Source organism: Pteronotus mesoamericanus, unplaced genomic scaffold, assembly GCF_021234165.1.
Source record: "Pteronotus mesoamericanus isolate MK-2021 breed Mesoamerican mustached bat unplaced genomic scaffold, CSHL_Meso_final contig_29, whole genome shotgun sequence".
NCBI classification, from domain to species: domain Eukaryota; kingdom Metazoa; phylum Chordata; class Mammalia; order Chiroptera; family Mormoopidae; genus Pteronotus; species Pteronotus mesoamericanus.
Window position 1 is genome coordinate 3,632,650 of NW_026555123.1, and position 25,695 is coordinate 3,658,344.

General features: G+C 51.8%; 1 protein-coding gene across 1 annotated transcript in view; it reads left to right on the forward strand.

Annotated features, from left to right (window-relative positions):
• Positions 1–25,695, forward strand: part of ITGA2 (integrin subunit alpha 2) — a 79,298-nt gene that overhangs the window by 47,063 nt on the left and 6,540 nt on the right. The window contains exons 11-27 of the mRNA XM_054575365.1: positions 391–529; positions 1,367–1,512; positions 3,139–3,282; positions 4,908–5,111; positions 5,827–5,963; positions 8,423–8,562; positions 11,556–11,707; positions 14,080–14,190; positions 14,747–14,829; positions 15,465–15,606; positions 16,666–16,758; positions 17,350–17,426; positions 17,506–17,589; positions 21,260–21,362; positions 22,797–22,907; positions 23,799–23,903; positions 25,309–25,422. Of these exons, the coding sequence (XP_054431340.1) occupies positions 391–529; positions 1,367–1,512; positions 3,139–3,282; positions 4,908–5,111; positions 5,827–5,963; positions 8,423–8,562; positions 11,556–11,707; positions 14,080–14,190; positions 14,747–14,829; positions 15,465–15,606; positions 16,666–16,758; positions 17,350–17,426; positions 17,506–17,589; positions 21,260–21,362; positions 22,797–22,907; positions 23,799–23,903; positions 25,309–25,422 (2,085 nt within the window). The remainder of the gene's footprint in view (positions 1–390; positions 530–1,366; positions 1,513–3,138; positions 3,283–4,907; positions 5,112–5,826; positions 5,964–8,422; positions 8,563–11,555; positions 11,708–14,079; positions 14,191–14,746; positions 14,830–15,464; positions 15,607–16,665; positions 16,759–17,349; positions 17,427–17,505; positions 17,590–21,259; positions 21,363–22,796; positions 22,908–23,798; positions 23,904–25,308; positions 25,423–25,695) is intronic.

Genomic DNA, 25,695 nt, shown 5'->3' on the forward strand with positions numbered 1-25,695 from the left:
CTCCTCTGCGGCTCCGTGAGGCTGGACGCGCCCTGCGGACTCCTTTCCGAAGGCTCCCCGCTGGTCGGCCCTGGCTGGTGTGCGCCTTTGCATGGGAATCTGAGCGTGGCCATGGGCTCCTCCTGACGATCGCTTGTTGCGAAGACCCGTCTGTGCGACGCGTCATCCCAAAGGGGGCCTGAGGTGGCGCGGCCTTAGGAAGGCGCCTTTCCCAGCACGGACAGGTTAAGACAACTCCGCGACGGTCGACAGACATTTGTGTACTTTCACCTCATCGTGCTTAGTTTATTTTTCCCTACACCCAGACCATCGAGTTCAACATTTTACCTCTCCTGAATTCTTACACTTCGAGGGAGATTTGTTTTACTCTTCGTCTCCCCGTTATGGCAGGACGTCCTGATGCTGGGGGCAGTCGGGGCCTACGACTGGAGCGGGACCGTTGTCCAGCAGACGTCTCACGGGCATTGGATATTTCCCAAAGAGGCCTTCGAGGAAACCCTGCAGGACAGAAACCACAGCTCCTATCTAGGTGAGGCGTGGGGGCGCTGGGCTCCGCAGCCCTACGTCCCCTCCCCTGCAGCCGGCCCGCTGTCGAATCTCAGGATCGGTCAGCACAGCCTGCCGCTGTCCTCTGCTTATTATTTTATGACACAGTATCTGGGTCCCCTGTTTGCCCATCAGGCCTTTGTCCATAGCTATTTAATGAAACCGGAATGATACTCACTGATCTCTTCCGGCTCCCCGGGGGGTGTTATTCCTGTGTTTCTTCAAACTGGATGTGATTCCTAAAAGCCAACACAGCAAGTGATAGTCTGCTTAAATTCGGAGTCCTCGGTCTTCTAATTCCTAAGATAAGCCGCCTCCGATTGTGAACAGTTACTCTGGAGTAGTTCCTGAGCTGTCGATAGAAATCCACGTGAACATCAAACCCTCCAACAACCTTTTGGAGGGAGTCTTGTTGTCCCCTTTGGACCTTTGAGAGCCAATGAGGTTCATAATTGGCCTAAATGTGGCCGTCCCAGAATGTGAAGCAGGGACTGACTCCAAAGCCCATGTTCTCTCTGCTCTGCACTGTTACCATTTTTTAGCCATTTAGTGACTCGTTAAAGAAATAGTCGTTGTGGGCCAGGTTCATGAGTGGCTGATGGGGACAACCCAGAACGTAGAGTCAGATGCCCCCCCCCACACAGGGCAGCACCGCTGGTCAAAGGGCAGGAGCGGTTCATCTTAGAAACAGCCAGACGTGCCCTCGGTGGCGGGCGCAGGACACGGCGCGGCACCTCGCAGCTCACAGGAAAGGGGCTCTGACGCCGCCTCTGCCCACGGAGCTGGCCTGGCCCCCACCCCGTACCTCCGTCTCTCCTAGGTTACTCTGTGGCCACGCTCTCCACTGGAAACGGGGTCCACTTTGTCGCGGGTGCGCCTCGGGCAAATTATACGGGCCAGATAGTGCTGTACCGCGTCAGCGGGAGTGGCGACGTCACCATCATTCAGGCTCACAGAGGCGACCAGGTAAAGGCCGTGGTTCCGCAGGTGGCGTTAATCGCAGGCCCAGCGGGCGCAGGTGGGGAGTTGGTGGGAAGGGACGCCGCCGTTTGCCGACGGCCCGCGCTGCGGCTGGCTCTGCCGGCTGCCTTTCCTTGGCTATCCCTCAGACCTTCACAACAATGCCGAGGCCCGCCGTCTCCTTTGGACAGGTTCCCGAGAGGCGGACCAGCTTTCTGGGTCACATAGCTTTCACGGGGTGGCGCTGCCAGTCCGGTCACACCCCACCCCAGGTGACCTCAAGCCTGTGCTGTTTGGCTACCTTTGGACCCCCAGACTGGTAATGCCCGGGCGTCCTTTAGCCGCGGTGGCGGGCCCCGGACCCCTGCTGTGCCGACGCGCCCCTGCTGGGAGCCCGGGCTTCGGAGGAGAGGCCCTGTGAAGGGAGTGGTGTCCTGTCGCTTTGAGCTTGTTGAAAGTAAAGCTCCTCGCTTCTCAGCCACTTTCTTTTGCTGTGTGACCGTTCTGTGGGCAAACGGTCCTGACCGGCTCGGCGCGGCCCTGGGAGCGGAGGTCAGCCGAGAGACTCCCGCGTCCTCCCTACGCGGTTTCGGGCCACGGCCTAGGCAGCATCGGCGATGAGCATCGCGGATCTCGGACAATGGCCGGAACCTTTTCTTCCCTAGGCCGGAGAACCGGGCGCTCCCTGGGTTTCTCCTCCGTGGGAGCACGTCCGGTCCGCGGCCCCTCGGGTTTTCCAGGAGTAAGAAGACCCGAGTCTTCGACTTCCTTGACCAGAAACCAGTGAGGGTCCCATACTTTTCCCTCCTGTTTAATGTATTTTAAAAGGGTGCTTTTATCTTGAGGGGGAAGAACAAGGAAAGTATTACGGAAGAAATCCTTTCTTATTCGTTTCCAAATGCGGCAGAGGCGTTCGCGGGCGTGCACTGAACATGGCTGAATGGGGTGAACACGCACATTCCCGGCCTGGCTCCTCCTGTCCCTCCCTCTAACGCGCCTGTCCCAGCCTGTGTGGCATGACCCTCCTGTCCCCATCAGGCGGTGGACGCTGGCGTCACACGTGTGTCCCGCTCCTCTTCACTTAGAAAACTCCTTGGCATCTTTCAAGATGCAGTGGAGACAATACTTGATCTTTCTAAGCCTTCCTGACCCCCGCGCTCTGATCGCATGGTATTCGGTACCCGCCTCTATTGTAACACATTTTTTCACGAAAACACAACGTTTATTCCGCCTCTCTCCTCCTCCTCCCCCCTTTCTCTGGAACACACCCCCTGTGCATCTTCTAAGTGTGGCCTTTGACCCACCAGCATCCGAAACACCTGGCGTGTCTATAAAAATACCGTTTTCTGGATCACGTTCTAGGCATGACCCCAGAATCCCGGAAATGGGTCTCAGGACTCGGTATTTTAAAAGATACTTTCTTGGTGGTTTTTGTGTGCCCTGAGGTTTAAGAGCCAAGTATGAGGGGATGACACAACCCGAGAGAAGGGACTGTGTTTTCCATCTTTATGTTTCTAGCACTTTCCAGGAAGTGGGCACTCACTTTTTATTTGTTGAATGAACAAATACAAGTTCAGTGTCAGGAGCGTATGCACCCCAGAGTCCTAAGGTCGCCATGCTTTCGTGCTCCAGGTCGGCTCCTATTTCGGCAGCGTGCTGTGTTCAGTCGACGTGGACAGAGACGGCAGCACAGACGTGCTCCTGGTCGGCGCCCCGATGTACATGAACGCTCTAAAGAAAGAGGAAGGACGCGTCTACCTGTTCACTATCACAAAGGTAAAAACAATGATTACACCGACTGAATTTGTATTCGTATTGGTAAATAAAAGTTGACCTGCGTTTTTGTATTTAATGAAAGAAAATCTGGTATTACCGAATCATGATTTTCATGTATAGTATGGGTTACATTCATTTTGAGGATGTCACCATTTAGTTATAATTTTAAAAATCACATTAATGTAGAGCTTCATGGGTCATGCACTGACGTTTTCCATGAGGGGTCTTTGCATATGTATTCTCTTACACAAATAAAGTCATTACAAATGCCTATCATTTTTAAAACACACACACGTGCACATACACGTGCACACACACAGACACGGTGCATTTTCCAAGTGTCTCACCCAAGTATCTTCTTTGCTGTAAGGAGATAACGGTAACAGCTCAAAACTCTGACTCTTTCCCTGAAGCAGACAGGTTGTGCCGGGCACTTTGGACGCCTCCGTAGAGCCCCGGACGCTTTCCGCCTTCGCTGGGTCCGGAGGTTCCACTGCTTAGCGTCACATTTAGGTGTATCTCCAGCTCTTGAACTTCCCGGCCCTTGTGCATAAAACTCAGCATTCTCTAACATGGCAAAACAGGTTTTCCACCTCGAAGACTGAGCTCTCTAAATCCGCCCCCACGAGCACAGTGACACAGAATATTAGGTGGCCACAGGGGAGAAGGGATGGAAGAGAGGACCGCTGATGGTAATACAGTGTTACGTTCAGCTGATGTGATACTTTGCCCTCCCTCAGTTCTTTAAATTAACGTAAGATCAGCCCTTGAACAGAAGCAATTGAAACCATTCTAAAGAATATAAAGAGTGTGTAACTGAGCATTCAATAAGGAAAGGGCGTATCTGCTTGGCCAAAAATTTACCAGATCCCGGTTTCTTAAATGTTTCTTGCTTGTCAACTATTCTGAATTATCACTAATTGCCGAAGGTGAGAAGATCTAATACTTTCTCAAACTTAGTAGCAGGTGGATTTCTAGACGATTATGATAGAGGCGAAAGAGCCAGCACTGACGCACCTTCATGGTGACGGGCGTTGCTTTCCTGTCAAGTATGAAATATTTCCATTCTTGATTTCAAAATTGGAAAAAAATAAATGGCTGCGTCTTTTACAAGGAAATGGCATTTCTTTGGGTGGAATTTTTTAGTGTTTCTTATAATGGAATATTAACAATCTCATTGTTCACTTCCTGTACCATTATAATTATACCACTGTTCATTAAATTTTATGTAAAGGTCTAAATTAAGATACAGTATTTTATTTTGTCTGTACCTTAATTTTATTCAGAATATTCAGTTTTCACCAGAAAATGTTTGAGTCAAAAGGTCTAGAAACAGATCTTAATCTTGAGGGGACAAGGAGATAAAGGAATGGACACTTTATGTAGGTTGTGTCACTAAAGAGAATGCCCTCCTTTCACCTTGTTTTTTGAGCACACATCCTATGGCCTTACTCACGAAAATTATTCCTTAAAATCCTCATCACATTTGGAGAATTTTGAATTCTAGGTTTACAACCCTACCCACGTGTACCAGTTTGCAAATTGGTTTGGCCATCATTTGCTGTGAATTTCAATCGCAAAAGCAGTCGGGTTCGCTTTAATCGCCCCCTTTTCCCTTTTGCAAGGGCATTTTGAATCAGCACCAGTTTCTGGAAGGCCCCAAGGGCGTGGAAAATGCTCGGTTTGGCTCGGCTGTCGCCGCGCTCTCAGACATCAACATGGACGGCCTCAACGACGTGATCGTTGGGGCGCCTTTGGAAAACCACAACGCCGGCGCCGTGTACATCTACAACGGCCACGAGCGCACCATCCGCACGAAGTGTTCCCAGGTAACGCATGCGTTTCTTCACGACAGTCACACGTGGGCATCCTAGTGCCTGCGCTACAGAGAAGGGCGCGGACCGCCCACCCCACCCGCCTTATCTCACAGCTTTATTCCCTCGTTCAGCCACCATTCAGGGAGCCGCTGCCGGGGGCGGAGCTGTCCTCGGCTTTGCAGGTGCTGCAAAGAACCGGACAAACAGCTGCTCTTTATGGGTCTTATTATTCATACACTCCTGTGGACGAGACAGAGGAAAAATAAGATAAATAAGATGAAGAGTTGCACATAGTAATAAATGATAAGGAATCCTTTTAATGAAGCAGGGAGTGAGTGTTGGGGGATGGGAGGAAGCGAATGTTTAAAAGCGGGAGGAGAAGGCCTCGCCAAGCAGGCAGCTTGGAGCAGAGACTGAAGGAGGTGAGGCGGGGCCGGACTTGGGATGACCTTGTCCAGCTCCCTCCCAGGCTGCTGCTCCTCCACTGTGCCGTGCTGGTCTGGGATTTGATGTTAAAAGATTCGTGCTGTTTCCTTGATGAGAATGTGGCTGCAGGAATGACAAAAGATCAGATAAGGAAAGACCGAAAATTCAATGGCATTTTGTGGAGACCATGGCCACCTGGGCGTGGCCAGGTAGTGAAGGTGACAGGCTGGGCAGAAGCTGCTGTTTTGTCTGTTTCAGTGGCTGTGCCCTGTAATTTTGTATGTTACACGTGCCCTTCCAGAAAATCCTGGGATCCGACCGAGCCTTCCGGAGCCCTCTGCAGTACTTCGGCAGGTCCTTGGACGGCTACAGAGATTTAAACGGGGACTCCATCACCGACGTGTCCGTCGGCGCCTTCGGACACGTCGTCCAGCTCTGGTGAGTTGGGGAGAGCCAGGCTCAGGGCAGCTGGCCGACGCGGGGCCTGAGGAGTGGGCAGACCGCCGTGCTGGTCACAGGGAAATGCCACACGCACCCTCCAAGACGCCAGGCACCGGTGTGTCGTGGTTTGCATGTAGGGAGGAGCGTGTTTTCCCTGGTGGGAGATAAAAGGCATTTGCTTCACTGTGGCCCAGGAAATGGCCTCCTGGGTCTCTGAAATTATCACCTTCCAAAGAGGCTGAGCTCACCCCGTGCACAGCCAGGCAGCCTCCTGGGAGCGGCCGACCAGCGCCGAGTGCTCAGACCACACATGTGAAGTGATACTTCTCGTGTGGTTTAGGGGTACTTTCAAAATTATTAGTCACAAACAAGAAGCCGTTATGTAGGCCCAGTGACCTCTCCTTGAACTCAGGAGGAGCTACAGAGCGGGGGACAATAAGGGATTCAGGGGCCATGTGATTCAATGGCAAAAATAAGTACGTGGGGCTGGTGAGGGAATGGAATCAGAAAGAAACTGAGAGCTTGATCAGGAGTCGCCAGGAAAGGAGAGCGCAGCCTTTCACCCACTTGTTTCTTTTGAAAACTGTGCTTTAAATGCCCAAGAATGTCAAGAACAAAAAAGCTACACAGGGATGCCAAGTCGTTTCCGAGTGTAGTGATACAGTTCACAGCATCTCACTTGTGGTTTTCAAGAACAAAATGCATCGTTTTACGGAAATCTTTATGTGGGAAAATAAAACTCAAGGGTCATGTTTAAGACTTGAAAAATAAGAAAACACATTTACTGAATAAAATCAGTTAAATCAGTGAAGAGCAGCCTACCATCGGAAAACTACAAGGTGATCACCCGATGACAAGGCCGACCGCAAACACTGAGGGCTGGTGCCTCCCCGAGCGTCGCCCCAGCCGTCCAGCCGGGCTGCCGTCCCCCGGCCCGTGGTGCTCCTGCTCACCCCGCCAGCGGCGGCCAAGCTTTTCTCTCGGAAGGTGAATCTGATTCTTCCGAACAGTCAAGAAACATGAAATCAATGTCCTGCAGTTCAGTTAAGCGAGGTTAATGGCATTTTGCGGTCACATTCTTATAAGGTGCTGAGTCTGGTTTTTCTGGGGGACTTCCTGAGAATAACTTTTTTAAAAAAACAAGTGTTCAAAATAATTTCAATCAATGCCATTCCTACGGGATACGCGCTCAGCATCTCAGAGACTGACAAAGACAAGCCCCACCTCGACACTGCCGGCCGTGGAGGCGTGCGGACAGCTGCCTTTGTTACCAGGTGTTTCCTGACTGCCTGTCAGGGGCCTGGTAGATATATGAAAAATTACCAAAATAATTTTTCAACGGACTCAAGTCCTGAAATTAAAAGGAAATGTTTTCTATCTCCTCTTGTACTATTTGTAGGAACAGGGAGATTACTGATTTCTATGTGCTGCTTTGTAAATAGTTAAGGGGGTGCCCAAGGGTCGTCATGGTGATGTAGAAATCCCACGCAGCAAGGGAGGAGACCGTGGGCTCTCCTGTTGCCTGTGCTGTTGTTTCGCACTAACCGATACTCAGCGAAGTTACAAAACGTCTTTGTGTCTCAGGCTTTCCGTTGGTAAGCGGGGACAATGTTTGCCCCACCTGTTGCACAGGAGTGTTTGTTGTAGAAACAGCGAGGCCGCATCCGTGGGAGAGCCCTTCCGAGAGCCGAAGAGCAGAGTGCCTTGCCCGAGGTGGCCGTACCGCCACCGTCTGGCATCAGGCTAATTGCCCCCATCGTGGTCACATGCCACAAACCAGGGAACCACAGTGAGTCACTGAGGCAACGGGGGATAGCCACAGCCACACTCCTCAGCCCTGCCACCCCACCTTGCCACCGGCTGCCTGCTCGATCTTTGTGAGGACAGTGAATGTCATGGCGTCCTACTGGCAAAACATGGCAGGGACCACGGCTCTGTGCCTCCCTGCAGAGAGCTCGCAGCCTCAGGACCTGTGCTCACGCATGCAGACATTCATCCAACCAAAATAGGAGGCGCGCATTGCGCTGGCGACGCAGTCACAGACAAAAATATTATCCTGCCCTGGCTGGTGTGCTCAGCTGGTTGGAGCCTCATTGTGCACCAAAAGGTTGCAAGTTCAATTCCGGTCCGGGTACATACCTAGGTTACAGGTTCGATCCCCAGTTGGAGTATAGGAGGCAACCTATCGATGTTCTTCACATTGATGTCCCTCTCCCCGCTCTCCTCTTCCCCGTCTCTCAAAACAGTGAAAAAATGTCCTTGGGTGAGGATAAAAATAAATTAACAAACAAAAGAAAACAAAGAACGTGATCCCTACCACCACACTAGAGCTTTCAAATGTAAAATACTGCTGATGTGCGTAGACAGCGGTGGAGAGAAGAACCGGGAACTGCTGGCCCTGGTCCCGTGTGGCGCACGCAACATGTCCATTTATCTGTCTCCGCTGCCTCTTTCAGGTCGCAGAGTATTGCTGATGTGTCTATAGAGGCGTCCTTCACACCAGAAAAAATCACTTTGTTCAACAAGAATGCCGAGGTCCGCCTCAGGCTCTGCTTCAGTGCGAAGTTCAGACCTACTCAGCGGGACAGCCAAGTGGGTGAGTGGACTTTCAACAACCTGAAGGGAGACAGGTTTGCTTACAGGTCTTTAGTCCTGAGTACAGCTTATGCTTTGAGTTTGTAAACCAATTTAAATGCCGCCATTTAACTTGCTGCTCACGGGCAGCGCCCGGGAAGGGCTGATTAGGCGGCCACCTTCCGCGGGGTTCCAGCCTGCGGCCCGCGGGCCGCACACAACCCAGGGTGGCTACGACGGTGGCCCGACACAAAACCGTAAATGTTCTTAAAACCATTTTTATTACTCATGAGTTTGTATTATTAATGTTTGTGTATTTAAAGTGTGGCCCAAGACACCAAAGATCGGACACCCTTGACTGACCTCGCTCTGCTACACGGAGCTGTGGTCTCTGTGATAGAATCACGGGGCCTCCCAGCTATGCCCCTCGGGTGTCTCTCTCTCCCGGGTCCCCTCCAGGAACTAGGCTCGCCCTGCTCCCCCCGACCCCGCTCTGTAGCCCGTGCCCGGGAAGCTCCTCTGCTGGCTGGGCCATGGCCCGGGTGGGGTTGTTCAGTGTGAGTGCCAGGCGTTGTCCCTACTCTTCAGGAGTCAGTAAGCATGAAATGATGACAGAAAACACAAAAGAGTACATAATTCTCGCCCAGTGTCTTCATTTTCCAAATAGTCCAGAGAAGTGAGTAGAAGCCTGTGGCACGGTATCCACGGGAGGGGAGCAAACACGTGGGCCCACGTGAGCAGGAATTGCTGTTGTCTCTCGGACTGGCCGAGTCATCTTTCAGGGCCTGGCTGGGGTCCCGCCCCTTCATCCCACCTGCTACGTCATCTTAACACCTGCCATGCATGGCAGCCAATCACACTCAGTTAAATGACCTTCCTTCGCCCGCTGCTGTTTCATGGGTCCTATTCCCTCTCTCTCAGCCTCTGGCTCTAAACTTGAGAAACCGGTAGTTCCTACAGTTATTTCATTCAGCGATAAACTAATACAAAGACCGAAAATAGAGAAGCGGGCTGTTTGTCCACAAAGAGGTTAAGACCAGGAAGCAGAAATTCGATTCACTCCTTGGCAGTTTCCATAACCCCCATTTTCACACCTGTCTGGCCCACTCCTTCCAGATACGCAAACGCCCACAGACCTGCCATGTCACACATCCGCCTGAGTGAAAGGCGACTGTGTACACGCAGAGTGGCCAGCAGCAGCGTGCAGCCTGGTGACCGTGCTGAACACACTGTAGTCATTGCGCGTGTGCTAATTCTCCCAACAGAAAAGGCTTTGCTGTGAGGCGGCAGACGCGTCAGCGAAGATCACTGTGCCGGCCGTTTTGCAATAGACATGTGTACGAAAATCACTGCACTTTCCACCTTAAGCGTACACAGGGTTGCAAGTCAGTGATATCGCCGCACAGTGTGGGGAAGAGTCTTCTCCAAGATTAATCTGGAAAACATGTTAGGTGGCAGAAATGGCTGGCTGGTCGCCGCTCCTGGCGGGAAAAAGGTCCCTGCCCGCAGAGACTTTCCACCCTCCTGCGCACGGTCTGGCCTCTCTGGAGGTCTTGCTATTTGCTGGGCTCCTTTCCCTGCTCCCTGACGCCATGAGGCGCACACAGACACGCCGTATGGAAGACGTGAATCCCGTCTTCACGGCCTTCGAATGTGGATTTACAAAGCACAGGATCTCTGTTGTTTGTTGCATGAGGGTCTCACTGCAGGGTTAAGGTTAATGGCACAAAAAATTACTATACTGCCTCTGAGACTCTGTTCCATCTTTTCCAAGCTGCTAGAAACAAAATAAAACAGTGTCATCGTGTGCGCTAGCTTGGTCCTAGCTACAGTCACTCCCTCGTCATTGCTTTTCCGTTGCATTATTTTTACCACTTAGTTTTAGTTCATTTGATTCTTTTATATTTCATCCATCTTCGCTAACCTCCTTAAGTCACCGGAGCAAGAAAAATCACACGATATTTCTAATAGATAGTTTAAAGGAAACATCTGTAATTAACATTTTTGGAAGTCTATTCAACCTTTAAAATATTGACAGTAACAAAGTAAGACAGAGTAACCCCAGTTGCTGCCCTGAACAGTGTCCGATCTCTCTTGATTGTAGGCGTGCAGTTAGCAGGCTTCCGCCGACGGCAGTTTAGACCCTGGCTTCCGACATCAGCTTTTATCACGTGTGTTTTCATTTCCTCTCCCCTGGGTTAGTGGCATTACTTGTTCCATTGCTGAGGCAGTGGAGGGTCAAAGAGGCCTCACACAGCGCCTGCAGTCATACAGCGCGTAAGAGTGGAATGAGGACGCAAGCCAAGTCTGCCTCGTCAAACCCTCACTCCCTGCACCAGGCGCATGCCTTTCCCCACGGGAGCGTCTGAACATGCCCCACGCTGCACCAGTCCCCTCGGAGCATCTCACACCCGCGGCACCGGGTGTGAGCCCCGAACCCTCACACCCGCAGGGGGACAGCCAGAACATGCGCTCTGGCGTCCGAACTACGCACATTTTATTTCTGCTCACGCCCTCGCTGTGTGAGCAACGGTGAATTATTGTGCCTCTTTTACTGTGTTCACTGTCTGAAAAATAGGATAATAACACCTCCTTCCCGGTTTATCGTAGAACTTGAACAAGGTAACACATAAGAATGTGTTCCGCGGTGGGCACTCAAGAGCTGTTTCCTTCCGTTCTGCACCAGCGTGTTACGAATGACGTTTGGAAACCGGGGTTTGAGGGAGGGATTGGGCTGCTCCATTCGGCAGGTGGGGACAGCTCCACTTGTCCTTCCCCTGCCACTCCCAGCCACCAGTCTTTGAATCACACGCCTTGACACCCACAGCCACGCACGTCACCAGAGTTAGAATCGCAGGTGTCATGGGCTGTCCCCGTCTCACCCTCCGTCAAGTGGAAAGACTATTTTTATATTTTCTCATTGTTGAGCCTTCACCCAATAAGACACAATAAGACAGAGTCGCTTTTTCCTTTGAAAAAAAATGTAGTGACATATTTTAATGATTTTTACCGTAGCCATTACATACAACGTCACCATAGACGCAGACCTGTACTCATCCAGAGTCACCTCCAGGGGCTTATTTAGGGAAAACAACGAGCGGGACCTGCAGAAGAGCCTGGTCGTCCACCCAGCACAGACGTGCTCCGACTTCCTCATCTACCTGCAGGTGAGGCCTCGGCGTCCCCCTTCCTGGCATTCCTCCTTGAGTCTGGTCCCCGGGGTCGATCAGAAGCGGAAACTAACGAGTCAGAAAATGCTTGTCGTTATAATGAGAGCTTTTCTGTTCCAGGAGCAGGACACATAGTCCCTTTGCTTGTATATGTAGTCACATTCCATTAGTAACAAGTTAGTTGCATTAAGTTTTATTGGGGATGCTAGACAGGGCTAAATATACGGTTCCGAACGACATCGAGACCAGGGTGCTTTATTCGATATTTAACAGGGACAACTTTAAGTTGACATTCAGTTTTATTTTGACATTTTTCCTATTACAGAAAAATGGTCGTCATTTTTAAGGTGCTGAAACAACGATTTCAATTGTGTTTTTCCACAATTGGATTTCATTAACAAAGGTGGCGGATGGTAGAGTATCAGGTCAAAATGATTTGCTCTAATCTTAGGCCATGATTACTCTCACTCAAATGGATTTTGAAAATCTCTCAAATAGGAAAAATGCTTTTCAGGAGATAACTTCCAACAGGAAATTTATTATATGAATTAGATGAATAGTTCCCCCTAAAAACCACATAATGGTATTTGAAAGTGTAATTTACTCAGGAAACCATTTTTGAAAGAGCTGTTTAAGAACTTTTCTAGAATGGGGTTGTCAGAGAGCTTAAGATGCATAAGAATTGCCAAGAAAACTTTTATAAAATGCATATTCTGGGCCCTCACCACCAGAGATTTGGGGTTTGAAGGTCCAAGGAATATGCAAGATTTCGGGGGCACCCCCAGGTATTTCAACTGCTGATGGATGATGCAGGGAGCACGTCTCAAGAGATGTTAAGTAAAGAAGCTGAGAAAACATCAAATGGATGCTTAGATGCATCAAAATCAGTTGTGTATTGTTCAAGTTAAAGGTTTCTTATTTGGAAAGGCCTGGACTTCTTTTATCCTTAAGGGGCCAACTATATTGATCATTGAAAGGAACAAAGGCTGGTTTCCATTCTCTCCTATCTGTGCGCTAAATGGTGGGTCAAATTAAGAATGTCACCCTTCGTGGGGGAATGAGCCAGCTGGGCTGTTGTTGCAGGGGAGACTCCGTTCCCTCTCACGTGAGAAGTTTGCAGGGGCTGCGTGCCGTTTGGGTCGGCGAGGAGACACTGTTCCGGCCAACACACACGCTCGCCTGCCCCACTGACGTCCGCCCTCCTGTGTGCGGTCCTGAGCCTGGGAGGAAGTGTGTCCCTGAGTCAGGCCTCCAAAGGGCTGGCGACAGGAGCGATCCCTGCTGGGAGCAGGGCTGATGACACCTGCGCCCCTCTCAGGAAAAGGCAAAGTCAGGTCTCAGACGCTAGCATTGGCGCACTGTTCTTTCTTGACAAGGACGGGGAGCATGTTTGTGAGGGGCCTGCTCGATGACACTCGCTACCCCGTTTGGGCATTTTTACGTTTTTCATGAGACAGGGTGCCTCAGAAACCAAGGGGCCCCTGAAACACGGCCAGCCCCAGACCCCCACACGAAACGCCAGGTGGAGAGGGTGTACCGGGTGGTGGTGACGACAGACCGAGACGTGCATCATCTCACCTGTGCAAGGAGAGAGCAGCTCCCAACAGCCGGCTGGAGCCGCAAGCTTGGGGGTGTGCTTCCGGGTTTGCGCACCCCCATGCTTGGGGCTTGTGGAGCAGAGTTAGGGCCTGACTAAGGGAAGGAGCCCTTGTCCGCCGCCCACCAGCCAGCGCCGAGCGCCGTCCCTGCAAGGCCATCGCCTTCCCCCGCAGAGGTTCGCTCGGCACCCCCAAGGACGCCTAGGCCTTGGCGATAGGACTGGAAAGGCCAGAGCCAATGCCCCGAGAGGCAGACACAGACCCAGGGGTCTTCTGAGCCTCAGAGCTGGACACAGCCTCTAAATGTCTCTAATCCTCCACTGTACAGGGTGCTGAGGAGCTTAATGACGACGAACTGCTGCTTCTGATTTTTACTGAACCCCAGCCTTTAGGTTTCCTAGTGGTGGAGAGGCGAAGAGCAGAATTAGGGCAGAAGGGAAGAAGCCGGCGTCTTGAAAATTTGCAACCAGACTGTGGTCATTTCCTCGCCTTAAATCAGGGATGTCCAAACTGTGGCCCGTGGGCCGCATGCAGCCCAGGATGTCTGCGAACGCGGCTCGACCCAAAATCATCAATTTACTTAAAACAGGATGAGATTTTTCTGTGATTATGGAGCGCAGTGTACTTCACGTGTGGCCCCAGACAAGCCTTCTTTTTCCAGCGTGGCCCAGAGGCGCCGAAAGGCTGGGCACCCCTGTTTTAAAGCCTCCGTGTGCTAACCACCTGCCTCTGTGTTCATGTGTGCGCACATGTGCGTGCGCATGTGTGTAGGAGCCCTCGGACATTATCAGCCCCCTGGACCTGTGCGTGGACATCAGCCTGGCCACCCCCGGCTCCAGCCCCGCCCTGGAAGCCTACTCCGAGACCGCCAAGGTCTTCAGCGTAAGTGCGGGCGCCCTGCCTCGGGTTCGCTCCTGCCAAGCTCCCCCGTATGGCCTCTTGGCAGACACTGAGGACATAGCCTTTAAGTTCTTAATTTTATGAATGAAATACAATTGCTTCCGTGCGTGCAGCACATGAGTTCCACGGAGGCTGAGAATTTTGCCCCCCTGGGTCACTGCTCTGTTCCCACCAAGCCTGGTGAGCAGTGTCGGGCCCTCTGAAAGAATACGTGTCAATAAATATCAATAAAGCAAATGCCTTGTGCTCACCGCGCACTTAAACAATGACATGTCACTCCACAGGTATGTGCCTGTGAAGTTCGCTGCCTCACTTCCCGCCCCCGCAGATCCACGCTCCTCTTGCTCCCCAGGCAAATCATCACCTTGAGTTTTGCATTGATCGATGCTTTTTCTGCCATGGCTAAATGCGCACACACGCCTAAGACACTGTTTCATTTGGCATGGCTTTGAACTTCGTGTAAATGGCATGACGCTGTATGTACCCTTCCACAATTTGCTTCCTCACATGCATGTGTCTGGGTTGTTCTCCCTCGTAGGTCCCTTTCCATAAAGACTGTGGCGAGGACGGAGTTTGCATCTCTGACCTGGTTCTCAAGGTCCAACAGGTGCCGGCTGCTCAGTAAGTTTTCCTTTAAAGGCTGGTGTGGCTCAGTGGGTTGGGCGTCATCCAGCGAACATAAAGGTCCCTGGTTTGTTTCCCGGCCAGGACACAGACCTGGGTTGTGGGCCAGGTCCCCAGTTGGGGGCACGTGTGCGGCAACTGACTGGTGTTTCTCTCCCTCTTTTTTCCCCTCCCTTCCCCACTCTCTAAAAATAAGTAACTGAAGTCTTAAAAAAAAATAAAGTTCAGTGTAAAACGTAGACATAAAAGGCACATTCAATTGTGTTACTCAAGTCTGTTTACGGAGATTTTTTTTTTCTACAAAAGAAATAGCCATAATTAATAAAGACCTTTAAAATCTAAATTTCAATTTCTGCCATCCATGTAGGTGTAAAACAATAAGAAATATAAAACTATCTGTATTTGGACGGTTCCTTTTCCTGCAATGTAATTAAAGGCTACGAAGAAAACCCCATAGCATCTTCTTCTCGCTTGTCAGTATCATTTTGCAACGAAGACAGTTTATTAAGCAATTTTCTCAGTATTCAAAACAAATCTAAAGAGTTTATTTTTGAAATGAGTGCCGTGTTTGAATATGGGGCCCTTTTCCCCTCCTCAATGACCTTTTTTCCCGTTTTTTGCTTCTTTAACAGGGAACAACCCTTTATTGTCAGCAACCAAAACAAAAGGTTGACATTTTCGGTGACACTGAAAAACAAGAAGGAAAGCGCGTACAACACGGCGCTTGTGGTGGAGTTTTCAGAGAACTTGTTTTTCGCTTCCTGGTCCATGCCGGTAGGTGGCGCCAGCCGGGCCCCGCGGGGCCCCTCGTCAGTCACCGTCCTCCTCCCGCTCAGACACGGGTCGTGAGAAGCATGTAACCGCGACCAGCATGGCCCGTCCTACCTCGGAGGCTCCCAGCGGGTTCAGCCCCCCGAGGACGTGCCCGCCGCGGTGTCCAGGCCGGTTCTGCCGCACGGCCGGCCGGTTTTCCTCGGCCCCGAGACTCGCCGCTGTGGCCAGGCCCTCGCGCAACCCCCAGCCGCCTGTGGGCTGGGGCCGCCGGGCGGTGCTCAGAGGCCCCGAGCGGCACTTGCTCCGGGAAGCTGGAGTCCTGCAGCTCGGCCACGTGGGGCGGCTGCCAGGATGACACATTCCAGCGAGGTCACCTAATCGTGTCGACTTGATCGCTATTCCAGGAGCACACTTGACCATGAGGGCTCCCTGGTCCCTGCTCGGCCACCTCGCCATGAAAGGGCGAGGAGGGAAAGGCTAAGATTTTCCAAATGAGCTACCTACTTGAGGAAAGAATTCTGAGATGGTTCCATCTGGCTTCAGGTCAACGTGAACTTAATAGATCCAGTGTCCTAAACCTATTCCGACTTCGGCGTTTAAGTTTTCTGCGCAAAATGACTTTTTATTTTAAAGAGAAAAAAAAAAGAGGAAAACTAGAAAAAGAGTCTTTAGGTTATTTAAAATATAAACAAATGCCAACGTATGCTTTTGTTTTCTTCTCATGAAACTACCAATTTCAAATCTATTAAGAGAAAGGTATTAAAGACAGCATTTCTGAATATTGAATTACAGTTATTTTGTGCTTATGAAATATAAGAGCTACGATTTACTTCTGGGGAAAGTAAATCCTTTGGCTTGTTGGGTGTCCTGCTTAGCCATAAAATAGCATATCAGCCAAGTGGACAATGCACGATTTCCAAGTGCTGGGGGGCAGTAGGTCACTTCAGTGTGAACCCCTCTGCGGCTAAAGCGCCCGCGTGGCTTGCGCACCCTTCGGCGTGGCTGGGCTGCACGCAAAGGTCATATGCTCATGGCTCCTTGTTTCCTGCTCTCATCCAGGTTGATGGGACAGAAGTCATGTGCCAGGTCGCTCCATCTCAGAAGACTGTAACCTGCAACATAGGCTACCCTGCGTTGAAGAGGGAGCAACAGGTAGAGCTTGCATTTCCTCCTCAGATCCGCGCCAGCCCCTCCTCAGCCCGGGTGGAAGTTCGCCAACATGCCCTCCTCCTTGTGAGGTGCCACCACGTCATAGGCGTCATGGCAGGACTGGTTGCCTATTCAGAGGAAGTGTTTAAAACCTAAATATTTCTTTAAGTTACTAAGAAAAGTGAGATGCTCCCCCCACCTCGCCCCTGGCCGTCCCCACCAAAATGCACACACCATACGGAAAGCATCGACCAGCTTTGGTCAGGGTGCTGCACAGCAGGCCCCAGGGAGCCTCGGCTGACCCCGATGAGCAAATTCCACGTCAGCGCAAAACCTCCAAATTCAGACGGGGGCACGCGCCTGAGATGGCGGCGCTTGCTGGTGTTAGTTGAAAGCTAAGTCCTTCCGATTCTGAACGTGGGGCAGGAAGGAAGGTGGGTAGGTGAACACAGGAGCTACGAATTCGGAGGCTTACAGCAGATAAAACTCTGAATTAGACTGAAGTGGCTTCGTTTTCATGGGAAACTTGTTTTTTTCACATCGGTCCCCAAGCAAAGAGCATCACACATGGATGAATTTTAATTTTGTGTACAGGTGACGTTTACTATCAACTTCGACTTCAATCTTCAAAACCTTCAGAATCAGGCATCCGTCAGTTTCCAAGCCTCAAGGTAAAGCCTAAGGAAGTACGAAATGGGTGGCTTTGCTCGTATTTCTCGCTGAGTAATTTCCTGGTGTTTGTTTCCACAGCGAAAGCGACGAAGAAAACGCGGCAGACAATGCGGTCGGCTTCAGAATTCCGCTGCTGTACGACGCCGACATTCACATAACGAGGTGGGAGCCTGCGGCCGCCAAGGCACACGGGGCCGGGCACGGGCTCGGGGCGCAGCGAGTCCTCTGGGCGCACTTTCGTAACTGGGGAATGGGGATTAAAATGCTTTTCCCTTGTCAACTCAAACAGAAGTCTGGGGACCACCTGCCCCTGGGGGAGCCTCGAGCCACTCCAGGGTTTTGGACCAGAATGACACCAGAAAAGCAGGGCACAACCCTTCTGGTGCAGGCCAGTGGGACCCCCCAGGTCCCCAGACAGGCTGCCAGCTGTTCCAGGAATCAAAGCGGAGCTAAGGGCCCCCAGAGCCCCGCCGCGTTCTCCAGACCCCTTTCCCTGACCACACAGGCTCCCCAAGGATGTCCCCATTCCTGGACGTTGAAGTTCCTAGCGCAGTGCTTTGCATGTAGTCGGTCCACAAATACTGAATCTAATTAAAAAAATAATAATAATTTCTGGGTAGAAAGCTCCTGACCTAGCAGACAAAAGAGTTTCTTCCAACCAAGAGGAAATGCGGCATTTCCCAAAGGAGGCCACCCACGAGGAAATACCCCACTCCCTTTGCTTGCCTGCCCCCAGCAGGAGAACCCAAGATCGCGGCCCAGAGTGGGGCCCGGTGATACCACCGTTTGTGACTTGCGCAGAGGGGCATGTGTCTTGAGACATGAATACCATGTAAACGTCACAGGAGCTAACAGGTTGACATCATCACCTTCACTCCCTCTTAGAAGCGAAGCAGACACACTGGGGCACAGCTGTGTAGGGGCACAAGCGACAGGGACACCCACCTCCGCGCCTTGGGACCAGAGTTCTGTGCCTAGCGAGGCTGCCTCCCAGCAGAGATAAGTGACCGTGGGCCACGGGCAGCGGCATGTTCCCGAGAAGCCAGGCCGCCAGGTGTCTGGGACAGGACCTCCCCGACTCCCACAACATCTCTGCAGCCCCCAGAAGCAGGGGGCGTGCAGTCACCCCCAGACCCCGGAGCAAGAGCAACAAGCAAACTGTCTAGAGCCCGGGACGTGTGAGCAGGAGGAAAAGAATGCTTCTGTATCAGGCGAGTCGCAAACAGTAAAAGCAGAAACAGAGTGGAGTCCAAGTCGTCATCCCTGAAAAACTAATCAGTAACCGCAGACTGCGGCCGCCCCTCCCCGGCTGGAGAGGTAGCGGACGACACCCGCCGCCGGGGAGGCGGAGGGGACACGTTGCCTGCCGTTTCTTCTTCCTCCCTAGCCTGATACTGATTTTCTTTTTTTCACATCCTCACCCGAGGACACATTTATTGATACTAGAGAGAGGGAAGGAGAGACAGCAACGTGGATGTGAGAGAGAAACATCAGCTGGTTGCCTCTTGTACGCCCCCTGAGCAGGCCACGCCTGCTACCCAGGCACGCGCCCTGGCCGGGAATCAAACCCATGACCTTTCAGTGCACAGGGCGACTCTCCAATCAACCGAGCCACCTGGCCAGGGCCTTAAATGCTTTTTCTTAACACAGCTGTTTTATGACTCCACTCTCCGCCACGACCGATTGTTTCAGGTATTTTCCCGCAGGACAAATAGAAGATTGAGGGGTCCTTCAGTCTACTAACAGCTTAGCTGTGTATTTTTGGGATGGTGAGTTGGACTCTAAGACATTCTGATCATCTTTTAAAAATATAATACAGTTTAAAAAATGAATATGAAGAATTAGGAAGAAAAAACTAACATGGCTCTTAATCCTACCACCCAGATAATGCGTCTTGATTTCTTTTTTTTTTTAAAGAGACATTAAATGTACACGGATGGAAAATCCAAACGTTAGAGAAAGATACACAATGGAAAATGAACTCATCCCTCCCAACCTCTTATGCCCACCCCGCAGATGACTAACTCGCCTGTTTTAAGAACACCTTCCAGACATGGGGTTTGTTTTTCCTCCAGGATAAATGTCTCTCTCTCTCTCTCTCTCTCTCTCTCTCTCTCACACACACACACACACACACACACACACGTATTTACCCAAATGGAATGATAAAACTTTCCTGTGCCTTGCTTTTTCTGTAATCCTAAAGAAATTTATATCAGGAAATACAGGTCTAACGTGTCCTATTCCTGGCTAGATTATAACTGATGGAATCAATTTAACAGTAATGAGATATTTGGATGTTTTCCAGTTTTATTTTGTTTTGTTTAATCATCACAAGCAATGCTGGGGGGGGGAGACATTTTTAAACAAACACTTTTGCAAGCTTTTTGAAAAAAATGTCCTCCCCAATTACTGAGCATGACTGTGAAGCACCCGCTCTGATGCCGCATAACTGTGCCGCTGTACTGCGCCAAAGGGACGGGTGGGCGTGGACGACAGGGGACTTATTTCTCACACAGAAACCCCCCAGTATAGCTGACTGCTATTAAAAATACATTGACCGACACTACAGAGACTTAAGGAAAACTTAAGTAACACACGGACAAATCTTGGGTCTCTTCAAAATGCAAAAGCAGGGCTATCAATGAGCTTAGAAATGGGTGTCCTCAGAGGCCCCAGAAAGACCCCCGGAGACTAGGAGGACCCCCGCACCGGCAGCCAGCTTTCTGGGTCACGGCCCCGGCGGCTGCCCCCGTCCACGGGGGCTCGCAGGTCCTCGTTCCTCCCTCGACCAGGACCTTGGCAAACACCACATCTAGTTAAGACTCCCTAGGATGTATTTTCCTTTTGAGACTTTGGAAAAGTGTTTTTTCCTAACGGGGACTAAAGAAGAAAAACGAAGTAAAGAAATCAAATACCTCTATCTCAGAAAATGTCCTAATTTGCGGGGGGGGCATATAATCAACATCCTATAATTATGATAGATTACGTGGTGGGGATAAATGTCGCTTCTCAGTCTCCTGCCCCAACCCTCGCCCTCTTCCCCAACAAAGCCACCCTGGCATCCAGCCGCAGAGCCCCAGGAGTGAGAAGGGACACTCTGACTGCCCCTGTGAGGGTCCCCCGACCCGGTCATCACTGCACTTGCGCACCCCAGTCGGCAATCCCCAGCAAAGAGATCAAATCGCTCCATTGCCTCTAGGTCTCGTCTCATAAAACCCCCGGGTCGGCCATTAGAGGGTGGTCTCTGTGCTGATGGAAACAGACGGACCAACCCAATTCAGCCCTGACGCACTAGAGTTGTTTCGGAACCAGAGAAGGTTGGGGGAGGAATCGTAAGGAAAGGTGTACGTCCTGACTCACAGGCGTCCCGTACCGACGAGGCCGGAGCGCTGCCCAGCGCCCTGTCCCTGCGCCTCAGCCGTGCCCAGCGGGAAACCCTCTGGCTGGTGAATCCGATCGTCCGCTCCACACGGACCAACCGTCTGCTCTGTTAACACCCCAGTCAGGGTAACGGCATCTGGTAGGAGGTCCACTATCAGCTCTAAAGTAATACAATTGTACTTATTTTAGGAACTTTACAAGTGATCAACATACAGCGCAGAGATTCTCAGCAGAAAGACCAGGAAGGGACATGCTTTGAGAAGAATTTGATTTAGCCTTAGAGATGGACACTGGCCCCTAGGCCCATAATAAGCATGTGTTTTCATTTTGTGCTTTTGTACCTGAATGTAAACTGTTTTGCTTGTAACATAAGCTAGAGACATTTAAGTGAGGGAAATGCTAAGTTTCAAGAAGAACAGCAAAACTAAAATATCTGGCTTTGCAACAGGTTTACCAACATAAATTTTTATGAAGTCTCCTCAGATGGGAATGTTCCTTCTGTTGTGCACAATTTTGAAGATATTGGTCCAAGCTTCATCTTCTCCATTAAGGTTGGTATTCCTGTCATAAAGGTGGGAAATCAGGAGGAAGGGGAAAGAAAAACACGAAGCCAGGAAGAGAAGAAGAAAGGAAAAAGAAGTTGACGTATACTGGCGGCTCTCAAACTTGAGCCAGCGTGAGCTTGCGGAGGGTGGCGGGGGGGTCCTTGTTCGAGCACAGGCCACCGGGCTCTGTCCTCAGAGCTCCTGAGGTAGGGTGGCCTCAAAGTGCGCGTTTGTAACAGGTCCCCAGCGACCCTGACAGTGGGCCCATGGCCGCACTTGGAGAGTCACTGAGACCAGAGACATAAAGTGCTGGGCTCTGTGCATAGTTCTGTGTCCTGGGCGAGGAGGGATAACCGATATATTATGAAAGAAAATGTTCAATGTTAATCCATGGCATGTTGGTGGGGGCCAAAGTCTCTGGAATACAATTAGTATGCCAATTCGGCCTTAGAGACCGCTTCCATTTGAGAAGCTTTCTGTTTGTGTACAGCTACGCATTCTGTAGTCACGCTACGTAGCATCTTAAAATATTTTAAAATCAGTGTTATTGCCTATTCCTATATACAACTAATAATCTAAAGGTTGTTATCAATTATGTAAAGAGAAATTAATATGTAAAAGTAACTAGTTTACAACATAAATTACAGAAACTTTGGAAAGCAAAAAGGAAGTTCATCTACCACCCTGAGTCTGTACAATTTACTTCTGTACATTTTCTCACTAGTTTGTTAAATGGTTGCATCTGTGTAACTGGGTGATTTTTTTTATAAAAAATCTTTCAAAGAGCCTTGATTTGTAATCCAGATACTGGAATTTATAAAATATGCACGGTATTTGGCAACTACCTCTTTGATGCAACGTTTAGTCCGTCAGTAGTAACAGTAAAATAGCGGTCACAGCGGCGGTAATAAGAATCAGCCTTTGTATCCAGTGCTCTGCCTGTGTTGACCCGCGTTTTCCCAGAGCAGCGAGGGGGTTGGTGGCACTGTTGCTCCCGGGGCGTTACACAGGGACAGGACAGGGCATTGCTCAGTGCGGTGAGTGCCCGGCGGGGAGGGTACAAGGGGGTAAATGGTAACGTGGACAAAAATGCAATACACAGTAAATTGAAAAAACAAAGACAAAACATGAAATGTTTAACAACTCTCAGGGCACAAGTACTGGGCAAAGGGAACGGGCTCCCCACTGGTGAGAACGGACGCCCTCCTGTCAACAACCCCCCCCCTCGCCCCGAGCTGCCGATTTTCTTTATTTACAGGAAAAAGGAGACTTGCAGAGGCCTGCCCACGCCACGCTGCCCGTCGGTGTGGGGGCGACTCCGTGCCCTGGCAGCCCATGGCGGATGCCTTTAACCATCTCCTCAGCCACAAATTATGTACCAGGTCAAACTGTAAGATTTTTCCAATTAAAGAAAACCGCCTGTTTGCCCCGTACTTGCAGGTGGCCATGGGGAGCATGCCGGTAACCATGGCGTCCGTCACCATCCGCATCCCCCGGCACACGCAGGCGAAGAACCCGCTGCTGTACCTCACAGGCGTCCACGTGGACCAGGTAAGGGCCACGAGCTGCCTGGGACGATGCGCTCTTGCCACGCGGAAACTCCCCCTCGGGCGGGGGGCGACCTCGTCCAACGCTCGGAGACGAGAAAGCGGGGAGGCAGCCCTTGCTGCCCTGAGTGCCAATTCACAAAGCGTCGGTTTCGTGCGAGGAGCAGGGTGTTGTTACACGAAAACCAATGCCTGTGTCTAGATGGCAGCAAGGAGTCCTGGAGCCCCGCCTTGGCCAGGCGGAGCCGGCTTCACAGGGCCCTGTCCGTGGGGAACTTCGTGAGCTGGGGAGGGAGCGGTTGAACCCACGCAGGAGGCGCGTTGCCTGCAGGCCGCCGTCAGCAGCTGGCCTTGGAGCTGCCGGCCTGGCCTTCCTGCCGGCCCCCCTTAGCCTGGCTGCTCCTGCCAACGGCCGAGGCTGCTTTTTGGGTAACGATGGTGCCCAGGCACCCCCAGCCCCACCCCAGGCCGTGGACCTGGCGTCTCTCTAGCCGAGGCTGTAGTCGAGCACCTGTGTTTGTCTTTAAAGCCCCCCGTGGCTCTGCCCTGCTCTGACATCGGCCCCGCCGACCTCCGGCGCCTACTGAGCCGGTCCTCACGTCAGAATCCTAAGCTGTTCTGCAGGAGGGAACCCTGAGCTAAATCGCTCACGGTCTGTTGTTGCTGCAAATGCGTCTCATCCCCGGTGAGACCCAGCAGCAGCCAGCTGAGTGCGTCCAGGTTTGCGTGAGTGATGGCCAGAACGGTGGCGGCCCAGCAGTGAAGCCAGCCCCGTGGCCCCCTCTCCCCGCCCCCGCCCCGACACGCGACACGGGGACCTCCCCCCAGGCTGAGAGGAACGGCAGGCACACACTGTTTTGCTTCCTCAGACTGATCGGATGTCCTTTTCTTGTAGGCTGGTGACATCAGTTGTGATGCTGAAGTAAATCCACTGAAAATAGGACAGACGTCTTCTCCTGTGTCTTTCAAGAGTGAAAATTTCCGGCACGTAAAAGAATTGGTGAGGACGGGCTAATGCGGTGACAGCTTCCCTTGGGGCGTCATCGTTCGATTTGCCCGGAAACCCAGGCCCTTCTTTCCTGTCTGTCCCCACCCTCCCCCTGCCCCAGGTCACAGATTTCCATTTTGCCTTTGACGGCCTGTACCAATCGAGGGGTAGAAGCACACACTCAAGCCTAGATTAAATGGTTCTATTTCATGATGGATGGGGGATGGAGGAAAATAGGAGGATGAAACAGTTTCTTTTTAAAGTAGTTATAGTATAAATATAGTCGAAATCTAATATGTAAAAATTTGCAGTCGAAGCTCATCTCAGCATTTTCCTTCTTTTGGTGGAAATGCTTTGATTTTGTAAAAATGGCCACCGCTAAGTGGGAACAACACAACCCAAACATGACAGTAAAAACGACGAGAGAGAAACGGAAGTTCTTCGGACGTGTCCCAGCTGGCTGCTCGGCGGCCAGCGGCCGCCCCTGCCCCTGCCGGCACCGGCCCACGTGGAGGGAGGGACCGGTGGGCACTGCTTCATAAACGGGCCGTGCGCCCTTTTTATAGGCCGATGTGCCGCGGGCCTTTAAAAATAGACTTTATTTTTTAGAGCAGTTTTAGGCGCCCAGCAACACTGACTGGAAAATACAGAAATCCTCTATAATCCCCCCCCCCCCCGCGATAGGCACGGCCTCCCCCACTATCAAAATCCCCTCCCCCCCGCCACACACACACACCAGAGTGGTACCCTTGTTTCAACTGGCGGACCCACATTTGAGACGTCATAATCACCCCACGCCCAGAGCTGGCCCTGGGCTCGCTCTTGGGATGTAGATTTTACTGGTTTGGGCAAATGTATGACGACACGTGTCCAGCATTAGAGTGTTACACAGAACAGCTTCACTGCCCTAAAACCCTCGGTGCTCCGCCTGGGGACCCCTCCCTCCCCAGACCCTCGGCGGCTACTGATTCTTCTACTGGCCACTTCTCTGAAGTCTAAGGAATGCATCTTTATCAATTATGTTAACGCCTAAGTTGTGTTGCCTTCTGTATCTGTCCATTCAGTAATTTGCTTAGTTAGAACATTCCCGATACACAGGAATTACTAGTTGTTGCTGTTGTTGTTGTTCACCGTTGGAAGTAGTCACTGAGCGGAGGCGGGGGGGCTTCCCCCTGCACAACCCCGGCCGTCCCCCACCCCCGGCCTTCCGAGCAGATGGGAAAGGGCGCGGCAGAGGGGCGGCGCGGCCCAGCCCAGCGGGGGTGGGGCGGCCACAGCGCAGAGCACTGGCTGCTGATAGTTGTGAGCTTTGTGTGCTTCCCTTCGCCCTTCCCACCCGCCTCTGTACGAGCGCGACGTTTCTTTTCCAAAGCCCACACTAACCCTCGCTCTTCCCTCCCGCGACCCCGCCCTGAAGAACTGCAGGAGCGCCTCCTGCCAGAACGTCACCTGCTGGCTGAGGGACCCGCAGGTGAAAGCCGAGTACTTCCTGAACGTGTCCACCAGGATCTGGAACGGGACTTTCGCCGCAGTGAGTGTCGCTTTTATTTACTGGGCGTGGCCCCACGCCGGCCGGCTCCGTGTGGAGGGGCTCCCACCCTCTGGCCAATGTCAGCGGCACCCATTCACCGAGAGCGGCGTCACCCCCGGAAGCCCGGTGCCGCCTCTCCGTCCAGAGCTTGTCCAGCCTGGCCGGGCCCCGCCCCCCGCCACTGCGGTGCTCCCAAGGCACCTGCTTCCCCAACTCCCCGCCAGCCCCCCACGCCCGTCTCGGGGCACCGTGCCAGGTGCCCTCTGCGGTCGC